We start from the raw sequence: 26379 nt of genomic DNA, 5'->3' as shown, positions 1-26379 counted from the left end.
TGCCATGTTGAACTTGGAGTGACCAGTATGAGAGAGTGAGAGAGATAACACCAAATTTAACACATCTGCTCCCCATTAACACCTGAGACCTTGTAACACTAATGAGTCACATGACACCGGGGAGGAAAAATGGCTAATTGGGCTCAATTTGGACATTTTCACTTAGGAGTGTAATTACTTTTGCTGTAGTTTAGACATTAATGTGTTGAGTTATTTTGAGGGGACAGCAAATTTACACTGTTATATAAGCTGTACACTCACTACTTTACATTGTAGCAAAGTGTCATTTCTTCAGTGTTGTCACATAAAAAGATATAATAAAATATTTACAAAAATGTGAGGAGTGTACTCACTTTTGTGAGATATTGTGCATATATATATATATATATATATATATATATATATATATATATATATATATATATATATATATATATATATATAGTATGGTGAAGTATTTAGCTAAAAAAGGGACACATTAAACAGACTGCATGATTTTGGTTAAGGTATATTCTAAGCTTTCTCTTGTATCATTTTAAATCAGATTTTTAACACTCGCTAGAGAAAAAAATGTGTGATCTGACGTCAAATGGCCAATATTACAGATATAGTCTTTGAGTTGCAGTAAACTCTGCTGTCAGAGCAGCAACATATTTACCACATTTAGAAAAATTCAAAGACAGGAGATAAATGTCTGTTAGTCAAAGTGTAAACTACACTTGCCTGCATTCCAGGAACGTGTTTTTCATGCCTGTTACCCGGTATTTAAGATCTCACAGTGAGTATATTGCAGCCTCTATAATTGTTAGACACAATTAAGTTGCTTATCCATTCTCATATTGTTCTTGCATCATCCCCACTCACCCGTCTATATGAGGACATTCATAGTTAGAGACGTTATGACAACTCGTTCAGTTGTATGGAAGTATGCTGGTTCATGGCAGAGAAGCATATTGACAGAGGACCTCAACATTACATTTACATACTGTATTTGCATGTTTTTGGTTTTTTTTTTAACACTTAAATTGATTGTAAATGATCACCTAGTAAAACAACCCAATCAGTTTAAAATAGAAATGAAAGGCAAAACATATTTTTTTTATAGATATACAAAATCATTATAGATACCGTTATTCCCTTTTTTATAAGTGATCACATTCCCTCTGTCCTCAGCTGCATAAGAGCTGGGGGAGGGGAAGCAGCAGTACACCGAGCGTCCCAGTGAATGGCTGTGCAGGAAGGGGGGGGGGGTGTCAGAACAAATTTGACCAATGGAGGAGAGCAGGCTGATTTCCCAACATAGCTAGAAAACTGACCACAGGCATACCCCACTTTTACATACACAATGGGGTTTATTTACTAAAGCTGGAAAGTGCAGAATCAGGCTCACTTCTGCATAGAAACCAATGGGCTTCCAGGTTGTATTACCAAAGCTTAATTGAACAAGCTGGGGTTAGAAGCTCATTGGTTTCTATGCAGAAGTGATCCTGATTTTGCACTTTCCAGCTTTAGTAAATAAACCCCATTGTGTACTTAAAAGTGGGGTATGCCTGTATGGTGTGCTCTCCTGCTTAGTGTGGTCAGTTTTTAATAGGAAAGCAGAGGGAATGGCAGGAACACCAGGGATTTTACATAAATGAAGCAATACAAAGAGAATAGGATACTTTCTCATAGAAGTACATGCTACAGCAGCCACATCAGGAATATGAAATTTTGGGGTAGCAAACACTTTAAAGTGGAACTTCACCCTAAAGGGAAAGTTCCACTTTATTTTTTTTGAGGTGGGGGAGAGGGTACCTGGTTTTAACACTCCCACCCCCACCCTCAACCTTCTGGGACAGATCATAGGTCTCAGAAGGCTGCAGGACCATTCACAAAAGTGAAGCACGGCTTGCGCATGCACAGTGGGAATATGGCTGTGAATATTACTAGAAGTATCAACCAGCTTCCCCTATGGCTGTAAGGGCTGTAATTTCTAATATTGCTAATATCACTATATGAGACATATGAGAGATAGGGAAAAGATGCCCATAGGCAGGGATTTGTGGTTGAATGATCCTGCCTTAGGTATAAATAAATAATGATAAGCGTTAGCACAAGCTACATCTATTTTATTCACCAACAATGTTAATGGATTACAATAATAAAATAAATCTGGATGTGTGACTGGTGTAATATACTTGAAGGACATGCTGCAAATTACTTTAGCCACCCAGAGTCTTGTGATGCCTTTCAGCAGCCCCTAAAACCCCCCTCAAGGGACAGCGTTATAGGATCTGCAGCAGGTATATGCAATAGGAACAAACAGTTCTTTGGGAAGGGTAGTTTTAAATGTATTAGCAGATTTAGATACACTAATAAACTGACGCCAAACTCACGCTATATAAGCAGTTACTGCAACAGTTTTTTCCTTTTGAGATAAAGGATGAATAAATAAATGCTGATCATTTTAATCACCCCTGTAAATGTTAAGTGGTTTGTCTCATCCCTGTAAACTGATACATTCTGCTTGAGAGTCTGAGCTTTTGAAAAACATTTGGCTGGTTCAGCAGATGAAAACAGAAGAAATAAAGCCTAAAGCCTCGTACACACGATCGGATTGTTGGCCCACAAAGTGTCAGACTTTTGTCCAAAGGGCATGTGCCGTGAACCTGTCTTGCATACAAACGGTACACAATTGTCGGCCAACAAACACAAATGTAGTGATGTACTACGCAAACTTTCAGCTCTTGAGCGCCACCCTTTGGGCACCTTCTGCTAATGTTGTGTTTGGTAAGCATTGATTCCGAGCATGCGTGTCTGTACTTACGACTTTTGTGTGACAGACTTGTGTACACGCGATAGGAAAATCAGACAACAGACCGTTGTCTGTTGAAAATTTACTAGCCTGCCATCCAACATCTGTTGGCAGAAAGTTGGACAACAGTTGTCTGATGGAGCGTACTAACGGTCAGATTTTAGGCAAACAGTCTGTCATCACACAATTTCCGGACAGAAATCTGATCGTGTGTACGAGGCTTTAGGGCTCATGTACACTGCTGCTGGTAAACGGACATTTAGGAGTAGTTGGGCGTTTTTTTCAGCTGCCCCTGAACTCTGCTCTATTTTATCTTATCAGAACATGTACACAGGATCATTTATAGTAGTTTCTAGGCAGTTGAGTTTAGAAGCATTTTTTGGAATGCAAAAAAAATGCGTTCAGAACGGATGTTCAGAGATATTTGAAACGTCAAACGCCTGTAACAGCCTGTAAACGCGGTAACTTGCGTTTAGACACGTTTCATTTACAGACCTTTTTAATTTTTGACTATTTAGAAAAAAAAAAAGCTTCTAAACGCAAACACCTGTGGAGGGCATATAGTATTGTTATGGAGGGCCAGGGGGGCAACCGGCCCTCTGCTACTGTAAAGGATAATTATTCCACGGAAGTAGTATCTAAAAATATTAAGCTGACCATACACTGTTCGATATTTGTTTTAACGGTCATAGAAAATTAATTCGGCAGATGATTTTTTCCTGCTATAACAGAGTCAACTAATTTAATTCCAACACCCTTATAATTTTATGCAGACCTGTTATTTGAATGGAATCCCAGACATATTAAACAGGTTTCATTACAATATGTAGCAATTTTTTCCCAAATGAAAACCACAGTTAGAGTTTTGTTCATTGGAAAAAAAAATTCCATCCTGCTCCTGGAATTTCTCATCACTGTCGTCGAAGGCGAACACCGATTTCACCCCCCCAAAAAAATGAAAAAAATCAAACAATCGTCTTGAAAAAATGATACTGGCGTATGGCCAGCTTATATGTACAAATGTCTTAGGGCCAGTTCACACCACATGCAGTCCAATGCGTTTTTTTTCTGCATCAAAAACACATGAAAAGTAGATTAAATGGTTTTCATAGGAATAGTTCACACCAGTGCTTGCAGTTCCAGAAAAAAAAGTAGAACATGCTGCATTTTTCCTGCACTGGACTGTACTGGAACGATGCAAAACACATCAAAAACACACTGGAATGCACCTGAACGCACCTAAGCGCACCAAAAATGCACTGGAACACACGTGTCCTTATTTTAAGGTTAAGAAAAAAGAGGGGGAGTAAACACACTGGACTGCATCAAAAACACACTGGAACACATCAAAAACTTGTCAAAAACACGCATGCAGAAAAGCATCTGGAACGCATCCGTCTGCATTTCTATGGTGTGAACTGGCCCTGTAGAATGCACACAGGATGTCAGAAATGCCACGTTTGCAGGTGTTTGACTTTATTTTCTTTCTGCCTCTAAACGCCCCTCTATGTTAGCCTTTATGATTGATTTACTAAAGGCAAATAGACTGTGCACTTTTGAAAGTGCAGTTGCTCCAAGGCTCTGTAAATGAGGTAAAGCTTCACTTTGCAAAGAATACCCGATCACATGCAAGGAAATTTAAAAAAAACAGCATTTTTGCTGGCATGTGATTGGATGATGGATATCAGCAGAGCTTTGGCTCAATTTATGAAGCTCTGGAGCAACTGCACTTTAAAAAGTGCACAGTCTATTTCCCTTTACTAAACCAACCCCTGTGTGTCCATGCACACATAGGCATTTACAGGCAGAAAATGAAACGCACCGACACATTCAGGAGAGAGGTGTTTAAGTGGAAAAACCGCCAAAAGCACATTAACACTAGCGAGTTTAGCCATGTTTACATATTAATGCATTCTAATGGCCAGAGAAAAAAAAAAATATATATATTCTGCCCAATAGAATGCATTAATGCCAAATGTGTGGAGGTGAATAAAAGTGTATTAATGCAAAACACGTTTTTAGGTGCATTTATTTAGCTGTGTTTTCCTCTCCTGAGGGCGTCCTGTGTGCATGAGGCCTTATGCCTCATATACCGACAACAAAATCTATCAGATTTTTTCCGATGGATTTTGTGGCAAACTTGTCTTACATACACACGGTCGGACAACGTTGTTGGAAAATCCGATCGTTCGGAACGAGGTGACGTTCTTTGCGTACGACGGGACTACGTAGAGGCTAGTAGCTAATAGCTTTGGTCTCGTAATTTAATCTGAGCATGCATGGCACTTTGTCTGTTAGAATTCTCTACAAACGGTCGGAAAAAGTTTGGTTGTCGGAAAACTTTAGATCCTGCTCTCAAACTTTTTCCGTTGGCATTTCCGATGGAAAAAGTCCAATAGAGCCCAAACACGATCGGATTTACTGACAACATAATCCGATCGCCCTTTTTCCATCGGAAAATCCGACTGTGTGTACCGGGCATTAGGCTGACCATAGACAGATTGAAATTCAGCCGGTCACGTTTTGATCAGTCTATGGGCAGGCTGCTTGTACTTCAGTACAACCAACCTGTCAGGTTTGTTTCATGCAACCACTGCCGGCAGCGATCAATGTATTATGACGGCTACGAAACCTCCAGCTGTCAGAACACAGTAGCGCAGCGGGAGGGATGCCCCCATACACACTGATTGGGTTGATGTAGAAATCAAGCAATTTTCTTTTCTTCAACCCATGATTGAAGGGAAGAAAATTCTGTACTATATGCCTTGCTTTACATATGCAATGAAGAGTCAAATGAGAGAGAAGAATTGCTAGAAGGAAAGGGAGTTCAGATTGGTGCTTTTGTTTCTGGTAAACATAAGGTCTGCTTCAATGATCTGTCATATTATTCTCAAGGGACCTTTATTGGGCCTCTGCAGACTTCATCTTTAATTATATGCCTAGGAAACTATGTAAACTCCCCATATGACATTTGATATTACCATAGGTCTGACTTTGGGTGCCAATATTATAGGACTTGTACGCAGTAAAATTATAATAATACCACCAGTTTTATACGGACAGATCTGTTTATGACTCTAAACTGCAAGAAAATGCACACTGTTATTCAGCAATGAGTTTGAGCAGGAACCAACACTGGCAAAATCCTGTATAAATTTAACAATTTAGGCAGGTATGCCATTTTTGTTACCACAGGGCCAGGTCAGGCGATATGCATCCCAAGTATGAAGGAGGCTATTAAGCTTCCGGAGGAGGGATAGGTAATTAGCCTCAAAATGTGACAAATAGTCTCTAATCAAGAACACTCCCAAATATGGCCGTTTCCCACTGGTATTGGAATGTTTTATGAAGAGACTAGAGTAAAGGGCGAGGGAGGGGTAGGTTCAAGGCTTTTGATTTTGTGGGATTGACCTGCAGACCTGAAAGCATACCAAATTGAGCTAAGATATTGTTCAAGTTAGGTGTTGAAATAAGCTGATTCCCGCATTAATTGTGTGAGGTGCACTATAATAAAAGGGATTTAAGGGAATATAAGAGGAGCTAACAGGCATCCTTGCCTAGTACCTTGCATAATGAGAAAAGGGGGGGGGGGGATTAAGGCCTACTTCGCATAGGCCATCAGGGAGTTATATAAGGCTGTGAACCCACCTGAGGAATTTTGGGCCAAAGCACCACTTTTTTTTTAGAACATACTATGGCCAGGGAACATTATTGAAAGCCTCCCTTATGTCAAGAGAAAGGAGCAAAAATGGTGTCTCCTAAAGCTTGGAGGCCTCAACCGGGAGAGTATTTTTTCGTATGTGGTCACTGGCTTGTTAAGTAGGCATAAAGCCAACTTGGTCTTTGTGGATAAGTGGATTTGTGGATAAGTGCCTTGAATAAGACCGGTGGCAAGAATTTTAGCCAGAAGCTTGATATCAACATCCAAAGAAGATATTGGCTAAACGTTAGACCAATAGGTGTCATCTGTATTAGGTTTAGGAATAACAGAAACAGAGGCCTGGAGGACAAATTTATTTTACATGTCTCCATGTAAACATAAATTTTAGTAAATCATTGCAGAATTGTTGCCACTTAAATCTGTACTGTATACAGGTGATGGTGCTTCTACTGATGATCACTACTGTTACAGCTAAACTCCAGGTGGATACAAAAGATACAAATTATTACAGCTCTTTATTCATGAATACATTTGTTCTATTTCAAATGTCAAATGTTGATAAACACAATGACAAACTTCCTACACACAGTCTGTGCACAGAGTATGGCCATTTGGTGACTTGGTAGCTTAACACTTCAAAAAGTCAATCTTATGCCGCGTACACATGACCGGAATTTCTAGGGACTAGGTCCGACGGTCTTTCTGACTGACTTTCGGTGGAGTTCTGGCGGACTTTCCGAATGAACAGACTTGGCCACACACAATCACATCAAAGTCCGACGGATTTGAACGTGATGACGTACGACCGGACTAGAATAAGGAAGTTCATAGCCAGTAGCCAATAGCTGCCCTAGCGTTGGTTTTTGTCCGTCGGACTAGCATACACACGAACGGATTTCTCGGTCCGGGGGAGTTCCGGTGGAAAAATTTAAAACGTGTTCTATTTCTAAAGTCCGCCGGACTTTTGGCAAGCAAAGGTCTGATGGAGCCCACACAAGATCGAATTGTCCGACTGACTCGTTCTGTCGGACCTTTGCTGTCAAAAAGTCCGGTCGTGTGTACGCGGCATTACACAATTTTATTTCAGATACATGCAGTGTACAGAATATATATCTAGTCTTTTGAAGTGTAAGAAGACAATGACTTTCCTAAGCCCTGTCTTTGCTTGTAAAGTGAACAACTAAGCTCAGCTGTAGAGTGAGAAACATGGAGTTTCTTATTTCGGGAATGTGCTAACTAGCATCAAACAGGAGAGTAACATACCAAGGGCTAAAAAAAACACACATATAGTATAACATCAGTTACAGCATTTTATATAAATACTGCCTACATCTATAAAAAAAACTGCATGTGTCATATAAAGGCAGCTTCAAAAAGCAAATTTTTCACATGAACCATTTTAACACCACAAAATATATTATATTACATATTACTGAAATATTATTCTGTTTGCTACAGGGCTATTTTAAATTTAGGCAGCTGATGAGAAACCTGCTAAAGGCCCATTTCTGTCAAAACTCTTCTTCTGCATTATATGGGTGAAACGTTTGTTCACATTTCTGTGGAAAAAGAGTGAATGTGCTGTAATTAATGCCCTACTCCAGCCAAAAAATGTATTTGCATAGAGTGTTGAAGGGGTAGACTTCAGGTTCAGCAGGGATCAGGTGAATTTCAATCATAGTGTGGTCGATCATTTGATTCTGTCGAAGGGACATGCTGGAAAAGTGATGAGTGTGGCTGTCATAATGTAATTTCCTTGCTGGGGGGGGGGGGGGGGGGGGTTATTTCCTCTTTTCCCTGGGATAGAATAAAAAATTTAAGGTTATAAAAATTGAATTTGGACTGCAGTCAGGTTTTAAGTCAGTCAAACTTCAAACATTCATTGCACTAGAGTGCTCTTTATAGCAATTGATCTTAAAGTAGAACTATAGGCAATTTTGTATTTATTTTTTGGTTTGAGTAAGGAAGGGTTATAACCCCTGTCAGTTTTTTTCTTTTTGCCATCTGTGTGGCAGATGTACCTTCACTTCCTTTCCTATAGTCAAAACAGGAAGTGAGAGGAAATCCCTGCAAAATAAGGGAATCTCTTGGGGCCCCCCAGATCCCAAGAACTTGTGTCCACATTGGAAGAATTCTCCTCTATTACTTTTCTGGGGAAAATACAAGTTTGGGATTTTCTTTTACTTTTACCTTCAATGATAATGGTAAAAAGGACCAATAGAGAGGGTGAATCTCGCTATTGGGGGCACAGACAGTGACAAGAACAGTTGTTCTAATTCCTCTCCACTCTATCCAAAACTACAAAAAAAAGTGTTACCTTAAGTTTTTCATATGTCATTCACGACTGTACAGAAATAAGGTTAAACATTAAAAAAAAAAAAAAAAAAATTGGGGCAGACTCAATGGAACACCCAATTTTTTTTATTTTTTCTGCTGTCACTCCACTATGTTTCTTTAAAAAATTGGGCTGTGTATGACCTGCCTTAGTAATGTTCATTATCCTTATCTACTAACTAACTAATCAGCGGTATTGATAATTACTGCTGGATTTTAATTGATTGCTGTAGGCCTCCCCTCCCCTTTCCTTCAATCCAGTTTTAAAATTCAGGCTCATAGTGTGCATTACTATATCACAAAGATATAATCAGTGTAATATATTAAGTTTTAACAAAGGGCAACAGAGAGATAGCATTTCTTTCAGCACCCACTTTATTAATATTATCTCCTTTTCACTTATGATCTTTCTCTTCTCACTTAATAGTTCCAATTGCATCCAAGAACAATGGCAGCATGATGTCCTCCCTATCTCTACATAAAGAAAGCCTCATAGGTGGTGTGACCAATCCAAACGAAGTTTTCTGTTCTGTCCCTGGGCGCCTATCACTACTCAGTTCCACATCGAAGTATAAAGTGACAGTAGGAGAGGTCCAGAGACGGTTGTCTCCTCCCGAATGTCTCAACGCATCCCTGCTTGGAGGAGTTTTACGGAGGTCAGTAAAAAATAATACTTCATTTTTATATGTATGCCAATGTAGCTAATATCTAGAAGGAAGAAAGTGACTACTTTTCTAATAAGTACAAACCATCTTATTGTCTTTTATTAGAAGACTTCATTTTTTTTCTGTTGTCAAAGGAAAATTATATTTTTAGTTAAATTATACTTTCCCTCGTCTAAACTCTTCAATCAACTAGCTGGCCAGCTGACAGTGATAGTGAGGTAATTTCCTTCCTAGGAGATGGCCTTTCTTTTGCAAGGCAGAAAGCATGCAGGAGCATTACTGTTGGTGCGCCTGCTCAGGTCAACTTCAGTAGAATAGTCCATAGCATTTGGAAGATGATGATGTGAACATCTGAAGTGTGTTTTGGGGCATATGTAGCTGATAATGGGGGCATGTTAAGTATTTATTTAAAAGTTATAGGAATAGCTGTTAAGTTATTAGGTCTCAATTGCGTAGCTGTATATCATTTCAGACATATTATTAGGTAAAGCACTATTTCAGTGAACCAGAACCTCAATTTTCCCTGGGGATTCTTGGCTATATATATATATATATATATATATATATATATATATACATATACATATATTCTACTTTTTTCTTTCAGGGCAAAATCAAAAAATGGTGGTCGCTGCCTTCGAGAAAGGTTGGAAAAAATTGGGTTGAATTTGCCTGCTGGGAGACGTAAAGCTGCCAATGTTACTCTGTTAACATCATTAGTGGAAGGTAAGACATACCCCAATACAAGATACGTTTATTCTGATCCCTTTTTAGTCTTAAAGTTCAGCCAAAAACGAACTAACTAACTCTAAATCTACTGGCAGCAACATTCTAAGACCAACCTTTTCTGCAGCCAATCCAGTCTGGTCTCCAGCGGCGGATGCTGTGTGGAAGAGACAGCCGAAAATGGCTCGGAAGTGATATCACCCGTAGAGTTACTATGGGGCTTCCATTGTCGGCTGTCTCTTCTGCACATACCTACACAGAGAAGCTGCCACTGACAGCTCAGTGTGGAACTGGACCGGATCAGCTGCAGAAAAGGTTTGTATAACGATTTTTGCTTTACAGACCTAGACAGATTAGGTTTAAGCCCCATACACACTATGAGATTTCCTGCTGATTTTTGTCTTCAGATTTACCAAAACCATATAGTGCAAGGGCCTGCCTGATTGCATACACATTGAAACTAAGGTTTGACCTCATATTATATGGTTTTGATAAATCTGAAGGAAAAAATCAGCAGAAAATATGATAGTGTGTATAGGGGCTTAAAGAGGAAGTAAACCCTGATGGGGTTCCCTGCAAAGGCAAAGCAAAGCAAAGCAAAGCAAAGCATAATGGACTACTATGCATCGCATAGTAGCCCATTATGTGTCACTTACCTGACACAGGAGCCAGCAATGTCACCGCTGTCCCCTGTAGTCCGGCGCATCCATCTTTTCGGTGGGGTCTCGCAGCTCCGCCGCTGTCATTCGGCGCATTCATGCGCACGGGAGCCGACACGCGCGGCAGCTCCATTTTTGGAAATGCCGTGCTCAGTGCGCCTGCGCGCCGCTGTCTACGGCGCATGCGCCGTAGACAGCGGTGCCTGTCTTCGAGCAAATATCTCCTAAACCGTATAGGTTTAGGAGATATTTCTTGGACCTACAGGTAAGCCTTAATCTAGGCTTACCTGTAGGTCAAAGTGGTTTGTAAGGGTTTACAACCACTTTAAGAATGTGGCTGCCAGTAGACTAATGCAGTGAACACACGACCGGACTTTCTGTCGGAATGAACTTTGACTAACTTTTCAACGGAGTTCCGCTGAAACAGACTTGCCTACACACGATCACACCAAAGTCTGATCGTTTAATGCGATGACGTATGACAGGACTAGAAAAAGGAAGTTCAATAGCCAGTAGCCAATAGCTGCCCTTGCGTTATTGTTGGTCCGTCGGACCCGCATGCAGACGAGCGGTTTCCTTGATAGGAACTGGTTCCAGTGGAAAGATTTGAAACATGTTCTATTTCTAAAGTCAGTCCGATTTTTCAACAGAAAAGGTCTGATGAAGCCCACACACAATCGAATTGTCCGATGGATTCGTTCCATCGGAACTTTGCTGTCGAAAAGTCCAGTAGTGTGTACACGGCATTAGAGTTAGTTTTTGGCTGAACTTCTAATTTTAAGAAATTTAAGAGTAGAAAACGATATCAACTCTATTATTACTCTATCTATACTGTATAGTCTATTCTTTATACTGGGATGAATAGCTTGCTGTACCAGGAAACACTTGCATTTCCAGCACATGTGTAAAGAGAAACTGTAGGTTTGGGTCCTGGCAGTAGCAATGCGGCATTCAAAGGTTTTATGATGATAAACAATGATTTTTTTTTTTTGAGTTTGGATTAGAAAATTGCTTTTAAAGTGTATCAAAACACGAAAAAGAAAAAAGTAACATATTCCAGCTTGTCAGTCAATACATGAGGTTCCTTTGTTACTTTTCTTTCGTTCAGATTGTTTTGCCTTCATTTTCTCTCAGTAAACCTGTGACTAACACACTTCGTGTCCCTGGTGGCTATGCTTACTCACTCTACTGTATCTATGAAGGAAGACAAAGTTGTCACACAGGCTGAACATCAAACATGTCTGCCTTTATTCATCTCCATTACAGTTCATGGGGGATGATGGGAATAGTAGCTACACAAGATATTGTTTTTGCTACCAGTTCATCTAACAAAAAGTGGGTGGTGCATTTCTAGCATGATTAATGGCTATTTTTTGCGCTTGCTAAAAATATTCTTAGCCTTAAAAATGAAAATTTATATAAGTTTTCAAAACACCATAGAGCTAAACAAGTGGTATGTTATTGTAACTGGTCTGTTCTTTTGTCTAGGGGAGGCTGTGCACCTTGCTCGGGACTTCGGCTATGTCTGTGAGACAGAGTTCCCAGCTAAAGCTGCAGCAGAATACTTGTGCCGGCAACACTCGGACCCGACAGAGCTCCACACAAGAAAGAATATGCTGCTGGCTACCAAGTAAGTAGAAAGCTCCTAACCCTCCTCTACTGTCATGGGGAATGCTCTCCTTACAATGCACCTGCCAAATTTCTTCCTGCAGTAAGCAAATGGTTCAAAGACAATGACATTGTGATTCAAATATTACATTAATAGCAGCATTCTGCAGAGATGTAAGAAAAGAATATGCAAACAACTTGCTCATAACAACAAGTCCGATCCTAGGTGCTCCCAAAGTAAAAGCAAGATCTGACTGGGGAACCCTGGGAGCTGACCCTTTTACTTGCCTCCAGTTTTATGGAATATCCTAGTTAGAATTAAACATAATGCACACTAGCTCAGTTGAAATGATGATGAGGATAAATGTAAATGTCTGTAATTTATAAGACAGAACCAGAATAAATCTTTCAATTATCTGTCTCCAGTAAACTGAAATTTGATTGACTGGTATGGATTTCTGCATTTCTCATATCAGTGTACTATAGTCTGTCACCACAGTCAATTGTCATGTTATAAGCATTATGTAGGGCACAAAAAATACTGTGTATATATATATATATATATATATATATATATATATATATATATATATATATATATATATATATATATATATATATATATATGTATATATTATTATATCTTTTTTTCAGTAATCTTCTATAATAGCTTGCTAGGCAACCCTTAAATACAATTATATTAAATATATATAAATATATGTTTTTTTTATTTAAATGTGCGGGGACAGCTCAGCAGATTGCAGTGGAGTAGGGCTTTGCACCATGTTGGTCATAATTTTCATAAAGTGAACAGATTGAAAGTGATTCTTTCTAGAGATGGGTTCTGACTAAAACTCAGGGTAAAGCAACATATTTATTTAAACGTATGTGCCCCTTCCTTGTATATACTCACCTTGCCTTTGCCCCTCCACCGTCCCACCCCCCGCTGTTCACTGGGTTACTCCCCTCACTTCCATGCGACAATTCTGTGTGCCTGGGTGTAGTGTCCTTAGCCCTGTGTAAGCTCTATCCAGAGAGACTTGGAGGATAGATTGAGCTTCTCTTTATTACTGTTGGTGAATGTATTGGTGGAGAAGTGAAAGAAAGGTAGCTATAAGCACCTGCACAAGAAAAAGTTAATGCTTACTTTAGTTAACCTTGGTCCACCAATGCAGTTTGTGAGGAACCTGGTCCTTTCAAGCGGAGGTCCACCCTAAAATGGACCTCCGCTCATCGGAATCCCCCCCCCTCCGGCGCCACAATTGGCACCTTTCAGGGGGAAGGGGGGTGCAGTTACCTGGATAATCCAGGTAACTGCACCCACTTCCGGGATAGCTGTCTGCGGAAAGGGGCGTAGATTACGCCCCTTTCCGCAACTGCCCGCCCCTTTGCGCAAGTGCCCCGCTGCCTGCTGGGAAACACACAGTTCCCAGAGGCAGCGGGGACCGTCCGGATTGCGCCACGCGTCTCACGCATGCGCAGTAGGGAACCGGGAAATGAAGCCGAAAGGCTCCATTTCCTGATTCCCATACCCAAGATGGCGGCGGCAGGACCCGACAGACGACCTAGCGATCGGCTTCGGGTGCCGACATCGCGGGCGCGCTGGACAGTTAAGTGTCACTATTTTAAAAGTCAGCAGCTGCAGTATTTGTAGCTGCTGGCTTTAAAAAAAAAAAAAAAAACGCGGAGTCCCGGTGGACTCCCGCTTTAAGGAAGTACAAGTGACACCTTGTTTCCATCACGTGCTTTGTTTGTGCAGTAAACTGTAAGGCCCAGTCATTGTAATCTGGTGTTTAGGGGGACTGGGAAGTGTGTGTGTGTGTGTGTGTGTGTGTGTGTGTGTGTGTGTGTGTGTGTGTGTGTGTGTGTGTGTGTATATATATATATATATATATATATATATATATATATATATATATATATATATACATATATATATATCCTTGACCAATATTAGACTTTGCAAAAGCATTTTCTTGAATCTATCTCCTAAGAAAAGGCCTACTAAAATTATAAAAGCACCCTAAGCACTGTTTACATCTATAACACAAGTCCAAATAATTTCATAAAAATAACCTGGTAAAAAAATAATAACTTGCTGTACTTCATAGAACTAACAGCCAGACATGAGCAAGACACATGTAGGTAGGTTTAAGCACATCATGATTCCTACTGATTTTCAGTGATGTCAAAAAAGGTTGAGCAGGGACAAATAAGTTTTGGTCTGGTTTTAGATGTACACACGCTTAGAATTATGGACGACCGAACGTCCTTTTTTTGTAGCATGCTTGTCTCATGTTGAAAGTGAAGAAGTTACTCACAATATGAACATTTTCGTACGACAGAATACAATGTCAGAAGTGACGTAACGTGTTGAATAGTTTTGTATGTAAAAAAAAAAACTTTTGTTTCTGAGCATGCGTAGTCTTGCTCTTACGATTTTTTTTTCATACGAAAACCATACTAATGAACTGAAAATTGGACATGAGCTCATATCTGACCAAATTTTTTATAGTCTGCACATCTAGCTTTTGTCTGACAAAAAAGCTAAATTGGCTGTTGAAAGCACTGTACTAACGATCCAAAAATCGTCAGACAGCTCGTCGTACAAATTTTTCCATCCAATTTTCGTATCGTGTGTACTGGCCTTTCATTTTCCGCCACACATAGCATTTTTCTTTTAGGGAAACAGTTACATTTTGGTCTCATCTGACCAGAGCACCTCCTGCTACATGTTTTCTGTGTCCCCATTTCTTATGGCTTTCATTCATCAATGGCTTTCTTCTTGCCACTCTTCCATAAAGTTCAGATTTGTGGAGTGCACAACTAATAGTTGTCTTGTGAACAGATTCTCCCAACTGAGCTGTGGATCTCTGTAGCTCCTCCAGAGTTACCATGGGCTTCTTGGCTGCTTCTCTGATTAATGCTCTCCTTCTTTGCCTGTCAGTTTAGGTGGATGGCCATGTCCTGTTAGGTTTGCAGTTGTGCTATACTCTTTCCATTGTCGGATAATGGATTGAACAGTGCTCTGTGAGATGTTCAAAGCTTGGGATATTTTTTTATAACCTAACCCTGCTTTAAACTTCTCCACAACTTTATCCCTGACCTATCTGGTGTATTCCTTGGCCTTCATGACGCTGTTTGTAAACTAATGTTCTCTAACAAACCTCTGAGGGCTTCACAGAACAGCTGTATTTATACTGAGATTAAATTACACACAGATGGGCTCTATTTACTAATTAGGTGACTTCTGAAGACAATTGGTTCCACTAGATTTCAGTTAGGGGTATCAGAGTAAAGGGGGCTGATTACAAATGCACGCCACACTTCACACATTTATTTGTAAAAAATCTTGAAAAAAAATTATAATTTTCCTTCACTTTCCACTTCACTATTATGTGCCACTTTATGTTGCTATCACATAAAATCCCAATAAAATACATTTACGTTTTTGGTTGTAACATGACAAAATTTGGAAAATTTTAGCAGGGGGTATGAATAATTTTCAAGGCACTGTATATGCTTCTCTACCCAGTAGAAATTATAGCACAGTTTTTGCTTAGAACCATAGGTGTGCACAGCCTATTGCAAAGCTCAAACAACCATAAGAGTTTGTGTGTGTGTATATATTTGAAGCCCTTCAAATGGGGACAGATATGAACCACATAAACACGCCACAAGACTCACAACATAACATAGAGCTGAAGTGTGCCCTGGTCTGCTGCCTGGTATACCAAAAAGGGGGCATACACCCAAGATAAGTAATGGAGGACTGTGGAGAGAAATGTGCTGAGATGTGCCCTGAAAAAGGGGAATAGGAGGGAGGGTATCACGCACTGGAACTGACAATGACCACAGGTGAGTGGTCTGCTTAAATACTCCTCCCATAAATTCAGGCCACCATACTGGCCTTCTTATTTATAGTCGAAGCCCTTCAACCAGGACAGATATGGACCACATAAACATGCCACAAGACTCACAAAGTAAAATAGACCTGAAGTGTGCCTTGGTCTATTGGCCGGTATACCAAAAAGGGGGAAAAATACTCGGATAGGGAAGTAAATCTTTATTAGTACTGTGACATTTATTGAGCAAGCTTGGTGAAGGTTTGCAACATTTCTTCCTGAGGGTTTGGAGTGCATCATGCAAAGCAGGCAGATTTCCACCTGCCCAACTTTTATAGACATGGTCTGGTACCCCGTGCTAAGATGTGGCAGAGGCAGCTCCGATCTGAAAGGAGTGGCCAGAATAGAGGCTGGGGTCAAGGCCTAGGTTAACCAGGAGGATCCTAACGTGCCCGATGAGCTGGCTGCCACTCAGGGGGCTGGTCGGTAAAAGGTAGTAAGGGCTGGAGCTTGACTGGCTGGGTAGATGAGACAGTAACTGTTTGAGTATCGCTACTGGGCACCAAACGTTGTTGGTCGGGAAGAGCTTGATGAGGACCCCGGGGCCAGATTGATGGGTTTAGACATTAGGAGTTGTTAACAAAATGATCTTCACAGTGAGCCAGGTGTCATCTACAGAATATCTGGTGTCCAGGGCCACTAAGGTAAACTCGCTAAGCTGCAAAAGCTGTGAAAAGCCAGGTAGATGGCCACTTGGATGACCAGGCTGGGCAGAAACCCAAACGTGGAACGTGAAAGGATGGTCGACATGTCTATGAAGATGGCCATGTCTCATGTCATGTGACTCGTTAGTGTTACAAGGTCTCAGGTGTGAATGGGGAGCAGGTGTGTTAAATTTGGTGTTATCACTCTCACTCTCTCATACTGGTGACTGAAAGTTCAACATGGCACCTCATAGCAAAGAACTCTCTGAGGATCTGAATAAAATAATTGTTGCTCTACATAAAGATAGCCTAGGCTATAAGGAGATTGCCAAGACCCTGAAACTGAGTTGCAGCACAGTGGCCAAGACCATGCAGCAGTTTAACAGGACAGGTTCCACTCAGAACAGGCCTCGCCATGGTTGACCAAAGAAGTTGAATGCACATGTTCAGCATCATATGCAGAGGTTGTCTTTGGGAAGTAGATATATGAGTGCTGCCAGCATTGCTGCAGAGGTTGAAGGGATGGAGGGTCAGCCTGTCAGTGTTTAGACCATATGCAGCACACTGCATCAAATCAGTCTGCATGGCTGTCGTCCCAGAAGGAAGCCTCTTCTAAACATGATGCACAAGAAAGGCTGCAAACAGTTTGCTGAAGACAAGCAAACTAAGGACATGGATTACTGGAACCATGTCCTGTGGTCTGATGAGACCAAGATAAACTTAGATGGTGTCAAGAGTGTGTAGCGGCAACCAGGTGAGGAGTACAAAGACAAGTGTGTCTTACCTGCAGTCAAGCATGGTGATGGGAGTGTCATGGGCTGGGGCAGCATGAGTGCTTGGGAGCTACATATCACTGAGGGAATCATGAATGCCAACATATACTGTGACAAACTGAAGCAGAGCATGATCCCCTCCTTTCGGAGACTGTGCTACAGGGCAGTTTTCCAACATAACAACCCCAAACACACCTCCAAGACAACCACTGCCTTGCTAAAGAAGCTGAGGGTAAAGATGATGGACTGGCCAAGTGAGCCAACTGACCCTAGTGAGCATCCTCAAATGGAAGGTCTCTAACATCGACCAGCTCCGTGATTATCATCATGGAGGAGTGGAAGAGGACTCCAATGGCAACTTGTGAAGCTCTGGTGAACGTTTGTTGCCAGCAGTTTAGACATTAATGGCTGTGTGTTGAGTTATTTTGAGGGGACAGCAAATTTACACTGTTATACAAGCTGAACACTCACTACTTTTACATTGTAGTAAAGTGTCATTTCTTCAGTGTTGTCACATGAAAAGATATAATAAAATACTCACTTTTGTGAGATACTGTATGTATGTGTATATATATATATATATATATATATATATATATATATATATATATATATATATATATATATATATATATATATATATATACACGCACACACACTCTTATAAATAAATGTAAACAAACATTTAAAATTGTATTAAAACATGGGCGGTGTCAGTAGAGCAGTAGACAATGTCAGTAGGGCAGTGGACGGTGTCAGCAGAGCAGTGGATGGTGTCGGTAAGGCAGAGATTGGTGTCAGTAGGGCAGTGCATGGTGTCAGTAGGGCAGTGCATGGTATCAGTAGGGCAGAGATTGGTGTCAGTAGGGCTGTGGACAGTGTTAGCAGGAAAGAGATTGATGGCAGTAGGGCAGAGATTGGTGTCAGTAGGGCTGTGGACAGTGTTAGCAGGAAAGATATTGATGGCAGTAGGGCAGAGATTGGTGTCAGTAGAGCAGAAATTGGTGTCAATAGAGCATTGGATGGTGTCAGTCATTTTTTATTATTTTTTACAATGTTATTTATTATTATTCTTTTAGGAGCCCTGTTGGGGGGCTTTGGTGAAATATCAGGGGTCTATACAGACTGCTAATGTTTCACTTTAGAGACAGAGAAAGGGACTGTGGACAGAGATTCTCCAGTCCCTTCCTCTACAGCCTCAGCTGCACTGAACAGTGAATGAATGGGAAGTGCTCTGTGCTGAGCGGCTTCCTGTTCACTCATGCCGGTAATTGAACCCCCCTCCCCCTTTCCCAGGGTCCTATACTCCCCTGTCTTCCCTCATCGCCCCTCAGCTGTACCACATTACCCAGGGAAGCCCCTCTTCTCTGGACACACTGCGCAATGTCCTCCTAGGGAGTGGAAAAATCCACCCGGAGGATTACTCTAAGTATATCCGATGAGCTGGTAGAGGAATCCAGAGCCCAGGGGAAACAGCCTGAATCCGAACACCGACACCAGACTACTAATCTAACTTTCCAGACCGCCGGGGGGGGCAGGTGCACAGGGTGGATGGAGCTGCACTTTCAAGCCCCTCCCTATTGGAGTCTGAGGAAGTGGGCATGGTATGTGTGTCTACTGGACTTAGAACAGCTTTTTCCTATACACAGAGCTGAAAGATGTCTCTGTGATCACTGTACACAGAGCACTGATGTGCAAGTGGTGTGACTTGACACATCCTAATGATTAGGCACACCTAAGTCACACCCGGCACACCCCATGTGCAGGCCTATGCTTAGAGCATATAGTAGCTCTTCTAACTTTTTTACAGGTAACTCTTTTAATTTTTAATGTTGCATTTGGCGTTGGCATACTGTTAAGACCTGTAATATTTGTAAGACCTAGGATTACATATGGGCTGGTGAAAGGCCCTGCAGTTTACATAGTGACAACCAACCAAGCCTATTCTTGTGGGTTTGTTTGAGATTCTGTGGGTTGCTTAGTGTCAGCCAAGCCCAACCTGGCACCCAACAGTTTACATTGCTTGTGCTTCGAAAAAAAAAATAGAAATGTACACAATAGTGGTCTGTTAATGCTTAAGTCATTGAAATTTAATTTAAGTGATTCATAGTCATGAATTCAGTGAGAAAGATACCACACACATTCATAACTCTAATCTTTACCTTTCAGGCAAATTTGCAAAGAGTTTGCCGACTTGATGGCTCAAGACCGTTCTCCATTGGGAAACAGCCGTCCATCTCTTATCTTGGAGCCAGGTGTACAGAGCTGCCTGACTCACTTCAGCCTAATCACACATGGCTTTGGAGGTCCAGCCATATGTGCAGCACTTACTGCTTTCCAGAACTACCTACTTGAGTCTCTTAAAGGCATGGACAAGATCTTCATGAACAGCACAGGGAATGGACATTCAACAGGGGAATCTAAACCTTCGGAGAAAGACATTAAACATAGGAAATAAATATATGTGACAGCCACAGTGGGGCCTGGAATGAAAAGATGACTGCTAGACAGCCAAGACAGGTTTGCCCAGTGGTGCACCTGTGAGCTAGACCAACAATTCTGCATGTTTTCAGCGTATGGAGTTTCACATAAAAAACGCTAAGCCTACTGAGGAGGGTTGCTGGGAAGACGATGACAGAATCTCACTAAGGTGCTAAGGTGAATTAAATAGCAGCTTGTTTGCCAGGAACGCAGACTACTATACAGTTACCAGACTCATTGCAACACTCTTGCACAGTATGTATGAATATCTTCCATCACAAAAAAAATGGGTCCTCTGTAACATAGGAAACAGTTATTGCAGAGATCACACACCTCAATCATATGCCTTTGCCTGATCTTCAATTGTACAACCAAAGGTTGGCATATGTTTTACTTTAACCGATTTAACACAAAACTCTATCTATGAAAAATTAAGAAAGTGGAGAACGTTTATGACAATCTACAGTCAGAGTTCTTAAACTCTACCAAACTTTTTTGTTCAGGTGTAAGCTATAGCATAAAGGCAGCTACTCATGTTATATATGCGGTATGGAAATGGTGAGGTTCCTGAACACATACTGTATGCTTTAGATTTGCTGTGTCAGGTACAAGCATGGGAGTAGTTCATACGTCCAATACAGCAATGCTAACTTTCTAAGCTGTGGTCCTTAAAGAGTCTGTCCACTTGGTCTACAGTTTTTGTTCTGGAGAGACCCTGATTAAATAAATTACCGAACAGCCTCTTAAAGACTCCAGTGATGAGAACTACCTTCTTAGTGCTCCCAGTCTAAATAAATGAACAACAAATAAACATTATATGGTCTTTATTATGCTTGCAAAAAATGTTTGGTTATGGCGCACTTAAACTTAAACTATTTTATAGGTCCTATAGGTAGTATAGGACCTAGAAAATACACATCCTAGAAAGTCTCAGTATTAGTATTTGGGAGGCTTTCTTTCCTTAGGCAATAATTTCCTGCCTGCAGTAATTTAGACTCAATGGATAAAATGTTCATTATTAATCTTCTTTATTAACCAGAAACCAGGGACCATCTCCCCCAATCTGTTCCCTCAAAGATTTAATTAACATAATAATAACACAAATTTTCCCACTTGTACAGAAGCTAAATATATTATCCTACATATTGCCTCCAATAAGTTTTGACCATCTAAAAACACTGCCATCATTTATTTAATTTTATTCAGATTCATTATATAAAATACAAGACAAAATCAAATAAGTTGACGGGCAGTAATTTATTTCCAATGCGTAAAATAAATGAGCTGCCTGGGTAACTAGCACAATAAAAATTAGATTCCCTAAATTAGTCCTCTACAGAATGTGAATGTGAAGTTAAAACATCTTTTTTTAGTTTTAAATAGAGTATGGAATGGTTGAGACCCCTGAAAGGTTTTTTGATTGTGGTCTGTGTCATATCACCAAGATTTCTCATCACTTCTGGCCGTAGAGAGAAAATAAGAACTGACCAAGAATTAAGAGGAAACTCTTTGAAGTTAGGGGACAATCATCTCTAAAAGGTTACCAGGTGCCCCCAGTGGAAGATTTCCACTCACTTTCTGGTGACAAATCAAAAATTTTGGATATCCCATCACTATCCGTACCAGAGACAATGGTCACCAGGAAATAGAGAGGAATCCCCACCTGGGGAATTTACTATCAAAGACTAAGGCAAGCCATAGATGATTTGATTTTCGTTCAACCACGAGATGAAGGAAAGAAAATTGCTCTATTCCCCCATGAATGCAGGCGCTATTGTGTTCTGCCGGCAGAGAGGGAGCAGAACACAATGATTATTACTAGTGACTATGGCTGTCGCCAGCAATCACATACAAAAGAAAAAAAAATCAACAGTCTGGTTGTGCCCAGCTGGTTGCTTGGGTACAACTGGCATGCCCATAGGTGGAACGAATATCAGCCAGTCCCTGCTGAACCGGCTGAGATTCAATCCATCTATGGCTGGCTTTAACCAAAAAAGTTTTGGCTTTAGATATACTTTAAAGGATTATTCCACCTAAAGCTAATATTTTAGTGAGACTCCATAGTAAGGAATAGAGATAAGAACAAGAAGATTTTGTCCTCTGGAGTCCCTCGATCAATCCATTCATTGTCCACTAACAATGGTAACATTTTTGAGCTGTCTTTTTTAACCAGAACTGGTGACCTAATATCAGAAACCACTACTGCTTATTATAACGTCCAATATAGCACTATTTATTGACACTAGCTTATTGTTTTAATTTTACCTAGTGCAATGAGAATGATTCATTTTAAAGATGGCCTCTCTAAAACTTGAAGACTTGAAAAAACAATACAGTCATTATTCCTACTGAAAGTGATTTTTAGCAGTGACTCTAGAATTGCACTGATGTCACATTGACTACAAGAATGCAAAGCCAATTTAATCACGGTCAGAGGTCAAGAAGGCAGTCAGCCTATTCATGTATATGACTTCCACATTTAGTAAGGAAGTTAATAAAACATTTTTTATATATTTTTTCATCCATTAACAAAGAGTTAAAGCAGAACAGCTACATTTGCAGTTAAAATGCATATACTTTATGTGAACACTTGTATCTGCCAAATAATTGTAATTCTGATTAGTCACTCCTGTGATTCACACATCTCTGATACACAGCATAGCAATGAGGATGAGACCATTTTTCACTACTTCAGCTTTTTCGTTTCATTATGCCTGCTCTTTAAATGATTATCACTTCACTGAAGAGGTCCTTCTTTTCTATCGTTCCTCCTGTAAGTTCATATACAACTCCCCTTACAGCTATCAGGGCCTGAAAACATGGTAGTTAGACAGCCCTGTGCAATGCAATGTGATGATTGGTTCACAGTACAGAACCACCCTAATCTGATTTCTGCTTTGTGGAAAATGTAAAAGCAATTTAAAGACTAAACTAATTTCAGGTAGTTACATTAGCAGTATTTAAAATACATGTAATAACTTTTAATGGGTAAATATCTGGATTGACATTTGGATTATTGAATCTGGTCTGGTGTTTCCCTATAAGCAAGAATCCTATTGTGAATTATTTAGCATTACTGCTTCACCTCTTTGAGCCAATCCATATCAATCATCTCTAGTAAATATGAAGTCAAGAGCATATCAGGTCAATACCATATCAATCTTAACAGCCATTTCTATATTGTAATACTTACACCAAATAGGACAAGCACCTGCCTTGTATATTACTAGCTTTGGTGGTAAAAATCAGACTTCCGTCCTATGCTAAAAGCCAACATAAGCAGTTAAAAACACCTGTAGGGGGAAAAGAAAAGGATATTATACTCAACTTTCCTCCAGCTTTGGTAAAGAAGGGGATGACACCATCCTCCTAATGATGAGATCCTGGGGAATGCTGAGTAGTCCAAATCTGGCGAGAAGACACTGCATCACAGAGATTTGGACTACTCCAAATTCCCCAGATCCTGCTGGATGAGGATTGCACTCGCTTTGCCTTGGCACTTTGGGCAGAAGCCAGGAAAAATTTGAGCTGGCCATACACTAGAAGAACAGTGTTTGAACCTTTGTTTTAAGAATACTCGTTCCATTTTCTAATCATTAGTAAGGTCAAATCAACATTTGCTTTTGACCTAAATGAAAATAAAACTTGAAGGTGCAGGATGGAAACATTTTTTATCAAATTAATACATTTCTAACAATGTATGTGGTTTTTGTTCAGGAAATTACATTCATTCCAAAATCAAATGTTAAAAGCAAATGAAGTGTTCAAGTATTTTCGAACAGCATTTGTCAAATCATCAAATATGCTGAGATTTTTGTTTATAGGAATATTAGTTCACAAATATACTAGTTTATGGCTAGCTAATACTTATGTATACTATCTTACTGTTGTACCCCTACAGGTGGCATTTCAAATATTTATTCTGCTTTCCAGAAAGATGTGTCTGTGTGTGTGTGTGTGTGTGTGTGTGGGGGGGGGGGGGGGTCACTTAATAATCAAACCTTGCCATTTTGAAACCAAGGTCTGCTTTAAAGTGGATGTAACCCCTCACACATACCCAGTGAAGTGAACAGCCTCAGATGATACACAGAGATGAAACAAATCTCCCTACATGAGTTTTACATGTACTGTATATCTATAGTCTTTCCCTTTCTATATTCTTTACAAAGTGCACATCGTGTTACAAATCTTTCTTCCTGTTTCAGCAGTGAGTGTGGAGTCTGGGCATATACTGTGTGTGAGATGATTGGAGGAAAGGCACCCCCCCCCCGACCCCTCCGATCAAAGAAACTTTCAGAGCTGTAGTATAGAATAGACAAGTTCTCTGTTAATCTATTTCTAAGTTCCCTTCCCGACACAAATTTCCAGCTGCTTTTATTTAATGTATTGGAGAGCTTGTCAGAAGTTCTCATGCTGATAAAAGAGGAACGGAGCAGCAGAAAGATATGGCACTTAGGGCTTTGGAGAGAGATAAGTAGACACTACAGATATATGTGTCCAGGTCAGATTTCATGAATGGGGTTTACAACCACTCTAACAAAAATAAATGTAAGTTCCTTGGTTATTTATTTAACTTTCTGTCAGTGCAAAGACCCAGACAATCCCTTCGGATTAGGTTGGCAAAATATTAATGAAAAAAAACAAAGAAATCTTTACAAAGTGTGCAATACAAAAACACAATCATAGCAAATTTATTATCTAGAGATATATAAATGTTATAGTTCTTAGTACACTGAAAAGGGTCCAGTGTAACCATCCAACATTTCTCTTCTGCATGGTCCTTGATTAGAATGGTATTTGCACATCAGCATTACAGGATGATTAATTTATTTCTCAATCAAAAATTGCATATGAATAAGAATGCCAGTCTGAAATGAGCAAGCATTTGTCAATGTACTTTAGTTCCTGTGTTCCTAATAAATGTGTACTTAGAAATGTCCTACAAAGCTGATTGTGTGCTGATCCTGACATTTTACCTGTTGGCCTACAATCTGGGACAGTGTAGTCCTCTAGTTCGCATGTGAGTTTGCTGTCACACTTGTTGCTGCCTTGAATCTGCTTGATTAGACATTTTTTGATGTGATCCACACAAATCCAGACTCGAGTCAGATTGTGTTGGGTCACCTGCTCAGGGATAAAAGGCAGAACGTACTGTTCAAGAATATTTAAAAAAGGAAAGCATTTCAGTATTTGGTGATTATTGGTGATTATTGTTATCCGTAACAATATGCAGGCTCTCATTCAGTATCCAGAAGGTTTCATCTCCTTAATATAATCTTTTAGCTTCCCATATCCTGTCCATTTCACATATCACAGTTATTTTGATTTAGCTGGTCTAGCAGGCTGACATTTTAAACATCTCTGAGGTATAGCAACTTTGCACTCTGGTGAATTAACATACCTTTTGCAGTAAGTCACTGTGTAGTATGGCTAAACGTAATGTTTAAGGATGCTCAAAGATGTGATCAACCTCTTATATGGCCCTCATCACGGGGTCCAGCAGAGCCCTGGAAATACACTTGTATGAGATGATGCTTCCTGGCCCTATTAAAGAGACTTATGTACATATTTAATTATGTGTAATTAAATGGGAACATTTTACAGATGTTCAGTGCAAGTTATTTATGAGTGAGTTTGGGGGTATTAATATTATTATTACTATTATTATTTTTTGGGGGAAACTCTCACCCTTCTTGTGTTTTGGGGGGTACCATTGAATCCTTAAAACTTTGTTATTTCTTACACACCTCTGTTGTTGTTAAACAAAGAAAAAAAAATGCATACATGAAAGAAAAAAATAAAAATTAATTAAAATGTCAAATATGTATATGTTCTTGTTTCTTTGACAGCTAATGCTGGGCACACAATTATTGATATGATCACTTGATAAAACACAAAAAAAAAACAGTGACAAATACTTTTAAAGGGAAGATGTAGTGTTCTGTGTATTTTCCCCTTTTCCATTTTGTCTTGGACTATAAGGGATTATATATAGCCACTTTTGAATCAATGGAGTGGAGTCCACATTGTGCATTGTTTCAGAAAGGGACAAAGAGCAGCTTATGAGGAACAGGTAAGTAGACACAGCATAGGAATGCTCATGAACACCTCTGGAGTTGGCTCTGC

At 40.0% G+C, this 26379-nt stretch overlaps 1 protein-coding gene across 1 annotated transcript in view; it reads left to right on the top strand.

Moving 5' to 3' along the window:
- Positions 1-26074, top strand: part of TFAP2E (transcription factor AP-2 epsilon) — a 56333-nt gene extending 30259 nt beyond the window's left edge. The window contains exons 4-7 of the mRNA XM_077481727.1: positions 9220-9448; positions 10065-10183; positions 12331-12472; positions 19942-26074. Coding sequence (XP_077337853.1) covers positions 9220-9448; positions 10065-10183; positions 12331-12472; positions 19942-20230 — 779 coding nt within the window. The 3' untranslated portion in view covers positions 20231-26074. The remainder of the gene's footprint in view (positions 1-9219; positions 9449-10064; positions 10184-12330; positions 12473-19941) is intronic.
- The last annotated feature ends 305 nt before the right edge of the window (positions 26075-26379 follow it).

This window comes from Lithobates pipiens, unplaced genomic scaffold, assembly GCF_037356315.1.
Source record: "Lithobates pipiens isolate NorthernLeopardFrog02 unplaced genomic scaffold, aLitPip1_a1.2 Scaffold_16, whole genome shotgun sequence".
Classification (NCBI taxonomy): Eukaryota; Metazoa; Chordata; class Amphibia; order Anura; family Ranidae; genus Lithobates; species Lithobates pipiens.
The sequence above is the reverse complement of the archived record's forward strand: the minus strand, read 5'-3'. Positions and strand labels throughout refer to the sequence as shown.